The following is an 11,908-nucleotide window of genomic DNA, read 5'->3' on the forward strand; positions in this document are numbered from 1 at the left end:
AGATGTAGCATGTCTAAAATCAACACATTAAAGGCTTAGTTATCCAGGACATTTGAGATGAAAGATCTAAGGGCTACAGGGAAGATTATTGGCATCAATATACACATAAACAGAGAAATAAGCAAGCTATAGTTGTCTTAGGAATAATATCTTAAGAAGATCTTGGACAAGTTTAGGCTAGAAAAGACAAAACTGATTAGCATTCCCCACACTGCTCACTTTCGGCTTTCTTCGAAGTTATGTCCTATGTTAGATGAAGAAAAGTTGTACATGTCTCGTGTGCCCTAATCGAGTGTGGTTGGCAATAGTATGTATGTCATGGTCTGTACTAAACCAATTATTTCACATACGATTGGTGTTGTTAGCAGATATATGTCACGCCCCGACAAGCAACATTAAAAAGTAGTGAAATGATTACTTTATTATATAGGAGGTACCACAGACTAAGTCTTGGTTTTTTAAAATTCTGAGGAGAAACTTGTAGGTTTTATGGATGCAGATTATGCAGGGAATGTCGGTAATAGAAGGTCGAATTCTCGCTACTCATTTATGTTAACAGGTAAAGCTATTAGTTGGATGTCAAAGCTTTAATCTATGGTTGCACTGTCCACAATCGAAGTTCAATATATGATAGTGACAGAAGCATTCAAGAAAGTTGTTTGGTTGAAAGGGATGATGAATGAATTAGAGCTTCAGCAGAAAGTTGTGTCTGTGCATTATAACAGCGAGAGTACAATCAATTTGACAAAGAACTCAATGTATCAATCCCAAACTAAAACATTGATGTTCGTCATCACTTTATCTGGCAGATGCTGAAGGAATGAGATGTCAATCTTGAGAAGATTCACACTAGCAAAAATCTGATGGACATGCATACGAAGGTCATTCATGTAGAAAAGTTCAAGTTTTGCTCGACTTCTCTAGGCTTGGCAAAGAAGAAATAAAGAGAGAGTGCACACGAAGTGATGATGGCATTATTTTGAAGATAATTAGAGATTGTAACAACTCGGAGCAGTGGACCTAGAAGATTGAAGCCACAGTGGAGATTGTTAATCGAGTGCCTTTAATCATAGTGCAGAGAAGACAAATTCAGTTCGACTGGTGTCCCTACCGGTTAGATCGAATTTATGGGTGTATTCTCCGATTGTATGATGTGACTTTTTGTACATCTTCGGTTTAACTAGTGGATGTGTCAGTTCATGTTGGTCCGATAGACGGAACGCATAAATATGAGTAAATGCAGGTTTTATTTCCTACTCTTGTATGGGAGTGTATAAAGACCCTCCTAATTGCAATTAGGGTTCAGAACAATGGTTTTCAAGCTTAGCACAGATACTCAGGGGTTTTAAAGGCAAAAGTAGGATTTTTACCGTAAGTTGTTTCATCTCTTATAACCTTCTTCTGATTATAGTGGATTGATCATCACTTTATAACATAGTTTTTGTCCTGCAAGGATTTTCCACGTAAAAAAACTCATGTGTTCTCTTTGTTTATTTCGAATTTTTCGTTCATCCTCTATTACTTGTTTGATTCAAATATGAAGCTACTTTCCCTCCCAACAATGACCAAATTTAAGTTGAGACCCTTAACATCAATAACAAAGTAGGCCTCAAATTGCAATTTAAGTCATTTCGAACTTACTGTACAAGATATTGCAATTCAATTCAATAGTGCATCCAAACATGGGTGACAAAGCAAAATTCCTAAGTTGGGTCTCGGATCTGATTTTACATAGTTTTTAAATTGGACATGAAAGTCAGAATACCCAAAATTTCTAATCCAAAAAAGGATATCAGGATGATTCATTTCGACCTTGTTGCCACTTAATATTGCAATTTAAGCCGATTGTACATCCAAACACGCCTACCATCAGAATGAACTCAATACATGAACTTCTGGGCCTTCATTTTAAGATGGGTGAATAATCAATCAAATACAACATGATTGCTCTAAGCAAGAACTAGGGACACTTCGAAGATCTGGACCACATTTTGCACGGCTTGGATGTCGATGTCGATCAATTTCCCGGTTTTGGATGAGATGATCGCACATCTTTTCTCTTCTGCATTGGGAACAAACAGTCTTCCCTTCTCTTCTGAAGAAAACAGTCCAATGCTGTAGAAAACAACAGCATGAGCACCAATCCGAGTTCTAGAATAAAAAAGGGCGTGGCCCAGCCCAGACCATTTGGGGCTGGACTGAGCCATGAGGTCCATGGATTTAAGACTCGGTGATTGGGAACGACTCGTCCGGTCTTAGGTCATGTTATGACTCAGTTGAGTCAGGGTTGAATCACCCCGACTCGCCTGAGTCAGGACTGAGTCATGGTGTCAAACTGAAATGGGTCGAGCGGGTTTATGTCAACTCAGACAAGTCACATGAAAATTCAGGAACTTGAATGATTAAAAGTAGAGCTGGGCATTGAGTCGAGTCAGATCGAGTTAGAGCTGGCCCGACTCGATCCGGTTTTGAAATAGGCCTGACTCAAACTCGACCCGACTCAGATCTGATTCCAGCATGCCTGACCCAATCCGAGTCCGACCTGGTCACAAGTGCCGAGTTGGGTTGAGTCAGCACCGAGTCGGGTGGGGCGCAGCAGGCATCTACATGCTAAAATCACAACTCAAAACCTACATTCACTTGCCCGAATTGCAACCTCTCCATTACAACCTTTCCATCAACTCAAAACCTTTTTTTTTTAATATATATGTACGAGTTGAGTTTCGGATCGAGTCTAGTCAGTACCAAGTTGGATTTCAGGTCGGGTCAAGTTGAGTTACTGGGTGACTCGAACTCAACTCGGTTTGTGTTCGGATTGGATGAAGTCAACTTGATTCAGATCGACTCACCCACTCAGTTCGGATCGAGTCAGACCTGAACAAGTTTGCCGAGTCGAGTCGTCCCGAGCTCTAATTAAAAGGTTAATTTGGTATAAGAAGACTCTTGAGCTTTGTGTTTGGACAAGTGGGGCCCATGATCAGAAATCCACACCATTAATCTGATAGGCCCTGCGTTGGATGCAGTATTCTCCAAAAATGTGATTGCCTTAGCAATCGTAGCCCCCTTGTATCAGTGGTTAGGAAGAGAATTCAGCAACAGTCTATATTCAATGTGCAAAAATCAAAGCTGGATGGATATGATCTCCACTTGGACTGATCAATGGACAAGATAAGCAAACCATTGGGCCCATTAATCACAACTCTGCATGGGCCCCACAGCTAATCAGGCTGGCCCATTTTGTATGTGCCCATGCTCAAAACTCGCGCCAGTACATTCATCAGGTTGGCCTCGCAAGCAGCACCCTTTTTCTAACTGTCCATTTGTGTGTGGACTAGATTGGTGGCCTTTCCTGATTTTTCATCCCCAGAAATACACTATGTGGTCCACCTGATGGATGGCTCAGATCTCATGGAAGAAACACGGTAACTAGAAAGGGATTCAGCTCTCACCTGGGCTTTTCGCGGGCGTTTGCAAGTTGGATGGCCGCCGTGTTTGTGGCGATCACTCCTATTGAATCATTGATAAGTGCTGCAAGCTGATGCACATGAAACAAACACCAAACTGATTTCGATCAGATGTTGGAAATGGCCTGCTTTGTCCAAATTATGACTTAGAATAACAGTCATTTCAATATAGTGATGAAAGACCGATCTTCGTCAAAAACATGCACTTGGATTGAATGAATTTCAAAAGAATTAAGACCGACCTCGCCCGGTGTAGTGATGAACACAACGCTCGAATCTTCTCCGACGACCTCCTCCACGTCTTCCCTCTCTTTCTCATGTGGGATCACAAAAACAGGCCTTGCACCCCTGTTTCCATCATCAAAACCAATCAATCATAAGCAGTTTTTATTTTCTGGCGTGACCCACATGGGGAACGATCATATTTTTTCGACTCCATGGTAAGTTGTGGGACCCACCGTGCGTGTCCCCCAATGTTTTGGCCGTGAACCCAAAAATCAGGCCCGCCCAAAACTTATATGGGCCACACCACGGCGCTGCAATCTTCGCCAGCATTTAAGCTCGAACGGTTGAACAGCATATACTGTAATAGAGTTTCCAATGTTGAGTTTTAGATATGAATGAGTTGGACTAACATGCATCAAATGTGAAACATTGATTTCTCTATACACATCTGCCCAACTGATGATCAGACTCAACAGATTTTCGGCCCACGCAGTTAAGGGCCTAGATCTCGCACATTGGCACATGTGGTGGGTGTGGTCCATCGCATTTCTAGCGCATTTTATATTCATGATCACAGTAACCTGTTTTTTGCATGCTGTATGCATACCTTACTGCCTTTGCAATTTCATTCCACACTTTGATAGGTAACAAGCTATCAGAGTCACCCTTGGACTGCATCGATGCAGCAGAATCCGACTCTATGCCATGTATTACAATGTATTTCCCCTTCTCCGCCCCCGATTTCTTGTATTTTGCTTCAACAACCTCTTTCAGCTTCCTTGAGATGGACACTTTAAGTGGAGGGACAGGTTGTCTCGGCACGTTGCGGGCTGGCCGGCCCAACCATTGAACCATCTGATCATACCTATCACAGATCGAAAAACCGCGCTATCAGTGGATGTATTTGTTGTGGTTGCATAGCTGACAGAGAGGAGGCATTGTACAATGCTCAAGAACTGAATTGCCAGTGGCCTCATTCTGGCCATGCATTTGATACAGGTGGGCCCCACCTCCCAGCCATCTGAATTGGAGGACTACTTATCCATTGTGTAACTGTCCATGGGGGAGTTTTTGTGCAACATATCCATCATGGGGCCCACAAGCGAAGCGAATGGCATACATGATCACTGATGGGTGGGCCCCACCAGCATCAAATGCTAGCTGACCGAGAACTCCAGGAATTACAGCAGAGCACCATGTAATTCAAGAAAAGATAATCGAAAACAGATGATCAGGGCGCGTTTGGTTGCACCAAATATCAGGATATTCCACGATCAAACAGTCTAATTCATGAAATTTGGTGCAACCAAACACACTCTTAAGCAATGTGGTTGAATGCAATCTTGCTCACATGTTATATCCACCATCCGACAGATTTAACCCGTCGGGCGTGAATGTTTCGGATAGTAGTAGTCCGGCGCCCGCTGAATTTACATTTGGGTAGATGTAGCTGACTCTATCGCGGGCCGTTGTCATGAACAGGAAGGCAGCATGCCCGAGCCCCGCCAGCTTCGTCGATAGTATCATATCATAGTACCTACCCTGTCGAAAAACCGCCACACCCCATGAGTCTGATCAGAGGAATGTGTAGGCTACTTGGGTCGTTCATCATCTTCTGGCCCCACTATTTATGATCTTCCTCAAACCAAGGATATGCATCATCCATTTTTACAACTGCTCATGGTTTGAGGATCCAGACCATTGATTTCATAGCCCACCATGGATGGACCATGCCCCAAAATTTCCCAGATTAGCATTTACTAACTATCCAATCTTTGGCCTTTTACAGTTGAATATGGTCTGTTGCTGTTTCTCTTTTCTTAAGCTGCTTTCAGGACAGAGAGAATATGGAGCCAAGGATACCATAGTGGCCTTTGATCAAGGATCATGTGGCCTGTTGTTGATGTCTCAAATTTTTCAACAACAGGATTTGCCAATGCCATCCACAGAACATTCGATGCCATCGAAAGTCGTTCGATGTCATCAAGAAAATCTAGAAATCCAATGTTGGTTGCTAAACACTTTTAGTGTCCTGCTCAATGCTATTGACGCATCGTCAATGCCATCAAAAAAATCTAAAAAATCCATATTTTATTGCTAGAATGTTTTGATGTTATATTCGATGTCATCGATAGTCTGTCGATGCCATCAAAGTGGCATCAAAGTGTCATCGAACATGCGCATAGAGTTACGCAAAGATGCGTAAGTGCGGGATTTGTTTCCTATTTCGATTGTGATGATATCATAAAATTTCAAAGCTTTCTAATTCGTTTAAAAGTTTTCAAGGGCTTATAAGGGAGATTTGAAGCTTATTCAAGTAATCTCTCTCTTGTAATTTCTGTTTCATATTGCATATCTGTCTCTCTTGTATGTTTCATAGTGCATATCTGTCACTTTGTGCCATAGTTTTTTCCCACAAGAGTTTTTCCCCGTAGTATCTATATTCAGTGTGTTTGGACTAGGTTATTACAATTAGAGTACTTTGCTTGATTCATCTGTGTGTGCTTCGGCAGGTCTCCCAACATGGGCCACCTGCTGAGTGGACTGACAGATCCTGTATGCACGGATCACCTGCAACTATCCGTAGTAGTGCTAATTCTAGCTAACAATTATTACGGAATCTCCCAATACGCTACCATGCCATTTGTATTCAATTGAAATATGCGGTCTGAATCCTGCACCATCCATATGCTCAAGATCCAGGTCATTAACTGGTGGGCCCCACCATGCACATTCCGCGGCCCACAAATCAGAGCCATGCATATTAATGAAAATGGACGGTTAAAAGAATTGTCTAACAGCCCACATCCAACATAGACGATCTGGCCCACCCAATGTCTCAATTCAGGCCATGAAAAAATGGCTAGTGGGTCCCACCCAATACGGTCTGATCTCAATCCTCAATTCCCGCCTACTGCTCTATTCAAAAATCATGAAAGCAAAACCAACCTTGAGAATTCCAACCATGTCCGTATACTCAGCGGGATCTGGGAAATGATCATCTAGATCGTAGGCGTTGGCCCACCTCACGTTCTTATTCAACTCGTACGTCTGCTTCCCCCTCGCCGACGCCAACACATCGACCTGAACGCCGGGATACCGATCCTTTATCAGCTGAATTGCCGGGAAAAACAGCAAATTCTCATAAACACCGCCCGACACGACGCAGCAGCACCGCCGCACGTCCCCCCTCACCTTCAATCCCAACGAAGCGACCTCCACATTGTATCCAAGTGGAAATTTCAAGAACCCATATGGATTGTCCGGATTGTCGGGCGGTCTCGGATCTTCTTCTTGCTTTCCGTCGGAGAAGAGGGACCCGTATTCCATATCGGGATCATCGCCATAGTCGAATGGATCGAGCCATTGGTTCTTCTTCTTGGCATTGGGTACTACTAGTAGTTTTGTTGGTTTGGTCCAGTGAGGGGACTGTTTGGATGATGAATTGGAGGAGATTGTGATTTTGGTGAATTGGGTTTGTGGAATTGAAGGTGGGGAGTTGAAGGACAGTGGAGATGAGAAGAGATGAGTGGAGGATTTGGGGAGCAGAGATGTTGCAGTGGCCATGGTGGGATGATGGGCCCTTGGGCGTTTTTGTTTTTATATAGTTCAATGGCTGTGATGCTGTTGGGTGGAGTTTTAAATGGTGGTGAGGTGTGCACGTTGATCCAGACCGTATAAATTGCAGGAGATACGATGATCATGTGATTCCGCTGATTGGATGACAGTAAACATGCAATTGGGAGCTGATGATGGGTTGTTGAAAGAATGCTGTCCGTGCTCCGAATTCAATGGCTATTATTTTAAGGTTACGATTGTCTGATAGATGAGAGTTTGGGGGATATTATTCACATACAGTGGATTAACTATTTGGACGGTCTGGATTAGGTTGAATGTGTACCACGTGTACGGTGGATGTGTGGCCACCATCTAGGAAGTGGTGGAGAATGCACATGGTAAACTAACAGTTTGGGAAATGGCAGGAGACGGATTTTGAATGTGTGGAAGGGAGTTGGATAAGTGCTTTCACTCACGCCTGCCTCTTGTTTGCTTCTTTATGCACTTTTCCACTCCGCCTTCATATCATTACACGTGGCACTTCATATAATGATCAGAACCATGAATTTGATGGGCCTGATTTTTGATAGACCACCCACCAAAGTTTTATTTGATTGGATGATCTTAACCACTAAAGAGATGACCCTGTTGGCACTGAATGTGAGCCGTTGCTGATTGATCTTCTAGTGTCAGTTTGGACGGCACCCATTAAACGGTTAGGATGGTCGGACCAGTTTTTTTTTTTTGGCCTATAGGTTATTCCCTATTGGCTGCTGAATGAAGGGCTCAGATCACGTTCACGTATGCCGCGCGTGAGGCCATGAAATGGAGTACCTACTTTGCCTCCATAGGAACTGGACCCACCACTCGATGATCCAGACCGTTCATCTGGAAACTCTTATAGCATATGGTAAAGGTGGATAGAATATCACTGATCAGGAATGATCATTGATCACCCTTCAAGCTAGCTAAGTTGGAACTAGTTTTACGGACCGTCGCTGGCAAGTCATTTTGATTTTCACATGTGGAACACCCTCAAAGGCAACTTCTAGATGAACGGTCTGGATCATCGCATGGCGAGGCAGATTTGGCAAGCCACTGGATCAGAGCCTTGCTAGCACATTGCAAAAAACCAGGGAGGTGATAAATTAGAGTTGGAAGCACTGGAATGGATCCGCCCCTCTGAAGTACACTAGCTGGTTTGTGTGTTAATCAGGACCGTCCATCTAGTGGGAAACATCATGGATGGCTTATATTTTTAAAAAAAAAATTACGCCTATCAGGCAATCCCATACGGCACTTTTCTTCAACTTTCTAGAAATGAAAGTCAACATAAATAACTAGTGTTTCTACCATCGGGTTGAATGCAAGTGATCAGATGGCTAGGATTATCCGCCCTGTGCATATATTGAACTACTGCCGTCTTCTACATGCACATACAAGCCATCCATCAAATGGGTCCCCTTGTCCAGATACTCTGGCCCAAAATTTAGTCTGTTCTTGTCATCAAGCAGAACAATGTTTACAAAATCAATGGACGGATGAAAAAAAAAAAAAGACTTGGCAAAGTTTTTCTAAGCTACCTGACTATTTTCTAAAATTCCAGCTCATGAGCTGAGAAGAGTACGTAATTATTTTTTTATACCATAGAATGTTTTTAACATTTAGCATTTGCAAGAAACATTGATACTCTGATGTAAGGTTATGGTTGATACTCAGGTATTAAGACATCTAGGTCGAACCATCTAAACTATGAGCCCCAATTACATGAGTCGCCGTGGTCGTTTCGAGAAAATACACAAGGGCCTATTTAGATACCACTGAATAAATTACAGTCATTCAGTGAGACTGGCAGGCATTGAATCGGTCGCTGCCTTTCAATCAAAAGAGTAGTACTCCGACCTATGACGGATGAATGACAATGATCTCAACTCATTCAAAGTTCCGTCACTTCGAAAAAATCGTCATTAACCAATCATGTATCAGAAGCACCATCCCTTGAAGTAAAGGGTTAGCGCGGATTTGACCTGCACCCTCTTTCTTAGAAGCCAAGCCAGAAATACACCAAGGGCCTGTTTTTTTGTTTTTTTTTTTTTATTGTTAGCTTGTTAGTAGCAACACTGTCAGTTCACACTTCACTGTTAGCCACCCCCACTAGGGATCCATACCAAGACCTCAGTGTTGAAACGAGGTATCCTTCACTCCACTAAGGGCCTGTTTAGATACCACCAAATAAGTTGCTTTTTTTTACCTACAGCAGTATATAAGTGACTTATTTCAAATAAGTTTGGTTTATGATTAGTTATAAGTAACTTTTTTACTTAAAAGTACTTAATAACTTCACTTAATTGTTTTAGCTTTTCTACTTTTCATAAGTCATGAAAGAGAGCCATAAGAAGAGACGAAAAAGAGAAGATGATAAGTATGTTGTTTACCAAACATACTTATCTTCTTAATAAGTAGAAACTAAGATAAGCTACTTATGGCATAAGTAGCTTATCTTAAGCAACTTAAGATCCAAACAGCCCCTAAATGACATTATTGTGATATTATCATGATCTCAGTAGATTTTAAATATTGTGAAATTTTATGATAATATTGTGATATTAATTTGAAAATTTGCTAAAAAGCTTAAAGTAATTTGTTATATAAATATGGGTTTTCGCTTTACTTCTAAAAATAAATATGAGTTTTTGCTAAGGTTCCACTTTAGTTTGGATGTTAGTAACATCCTCGAACCCTTTAATGGCATAGGGGGTTGACATATCATCGATGGGAACCATCCATTCATTCATACCACTAGGAAGAAGCCATGGTACAAGAATCACACTAATCACCCTTTGATTGGGGCCAATTTGTTCCAACCGTCCATTGTTTTCAAGCTATAAATCACATGATTAGAATCATCAAATCAAGTGTTACTTTAGAATTATAAGAAATACAATGTGGGATCTATCTAATAGATGTTTCAAGATGATAATTGGACCTATTTTATTTTTCTAGTCAATCTTGACTATCCATTTTCATGATATTGATTGGTAGCTTAGGATCACCGGATTGACAAGATTTTTGCCCATGGCTTGCTCTTAGTTGTGTAAATGAATGAACAGTTCGGATTGACGATAGGTGCATGTGTGACATTTAAAAGGTTTGGGGAACATTATTAGCATTCCCATGAAGGTGGGAACATTAGCAAAACCTTCTACACTATAATATAATATAATATAATATAATATATATATATATATATATATATATAAAATCCATTAATTTAAAATACAATATATATAATTCATTAATTTAAAATAAATTATTTTAAATATTTTTTATTTTAGAAAAAACCTCAAAAAATAAAAGTTTACGTAGAAATTTTCAGCTGAGAAATTGCTATGAATGAGATATGTCACTATGGTCAGGATTCATGATAAAAGTTACAACAGAAGTTTGACAGCAGCTGCCAACCTTTTGTAACCCCCCCTCTTTTATTCAAGCTTCGGACCGATAACAAGAGCACGAAATTCCCACAAGAGCTATTTAATAGACTATTACATCGTTGATTAGAATCAACCACTATTTATTGGTCTATTACATAAGTTAATCACAATCGACGAGTTCAATCGAAATAAGCCATAAACCCAGAAAAAAAAAAAAAAAAATACAAGGGTGCTACGGTAGGGATGAATCAACGCTTTCGAGGCACAGAGATGGTCAACTGCAAATGTGCGAAGCATGTCGATCTGATTCCTATTCATTGGTTTCAATAGTACAAATGCAGATTGGTATGAGGTATGAATTGGGTAGTCTCGTCTTCTTCTATCTGAATGAGAATTTCTGACTAATTTTTGGAACCACTAACAACTACTTTTTTAGGAGAGGGACCTAAGCAGATTCATCTGCCCAAAGGCAAATCTTTGGTATTCAGGCCAGTTCTGCTTATTAGATCTTCATCTCCCAGAACTCAATCATGATAAATGAGAAATATCAATGAATAGCACAAAACTAGAAGCAGAAGTGGAATATAGGGGAAGATAGGTGCAAGAGAGCTATATTCCCTTTGTTCTCTCATCAACTCTTCTTCCTCATTTTCAGAACTACAATTTATTTACATAAGGGGATGACCCACCATCATTTCAACATAGGTGTTGAACTAACATAGAAGAAACACTTTAAAAAGAGAGATTTCAGGTAGGTACACTGCATGTGCTACACGCCAAGCATAGCTTACGCTACTAGGGAGCTACACTACATAGCATACGCTACGAGTGCTACCAAAAACACTAACAGGCCCTAAGCATTCTTAATTTGATTTTGAGAAGATTTACCAAAGCTATTTCTCATCATCCCATCTCTTGGCATTTTTACTCACCGGTGGTTGATGGTAAATGTAGGGATGCCATTGGCCAATCGCGCAACCCAGTCCAGCATGAATTGGGCCCAGGCATGACATCATTAAAACTTCCTGAAGCCCAAGCATGGCCCATCAAGCAATCTCCATTTGTATGTTAATGATATACAATACTTGTACATTTTACCATAGTAATAAATCTTATTCCCAGCAATTCCTCCCTGAAGATTTCCAAGATCTTTCAAATTTTGGGGGTTGCAAATAGGCTATGCTGGCTCCAGCCTGGCCTGGCGAAGCCAATTCCCTACGCAGCAAG

General features: G+C 41.2%; 1 protein-coding gene across 1 annotated transcript; it reads right to left on the minus strand.

Moving 5' to 3' along the window:
* Nucleotides 1-1,801: 1,801 nt before the first annotated feature.
* Nucleotides 1,802-7,279, minus strand: LOC131256959 (photosynthetic NDH subunit of subcomplex B 1, chloroplastic). The gene is made up of 6 exons (XM_058258081.1): nucleotides 6,639-7,279; nucleotides 5,041-5,231; nucleotides 4,297-4,554; nucleotides 3,707-3,812; nucleotides 3,450-3,535; nucleotides 1,802-2,115 (listed from the first exon to the last, which is right to left on the minus strand). Exons 1-6 carry the CDS (start codon nucleotides 7,254-7,256, stop codon nucleotides 1,950-1,952), a joined length of 1,425 nt encoding a protein of 474 aa, XP_058114064.1. The 5' UTR covers nucleotides 7,257-7,279; the 3' UTR covers nucleotides 1,802-1,949.
* Between the last annotated feature and the right edge of the window lie 4,629 nt (nucleotides 7,280-11,908).

This window comes from Magnolia sinica, chromosome 9 (genome assembly GCF_029962835.1).
Source record: "Magnolia sinica isolate HGM2019 chromosome 9, MsV1, whole genome shotgun sequence".
Classification (NCBI taxonomy): domain Eukaryota; kingdom Viridiplantae; phylum Streptophyta; class Magnoliopsida; order Magnoliales; family Magnoliaceae; genus Magnolia; species Magnolia sinica.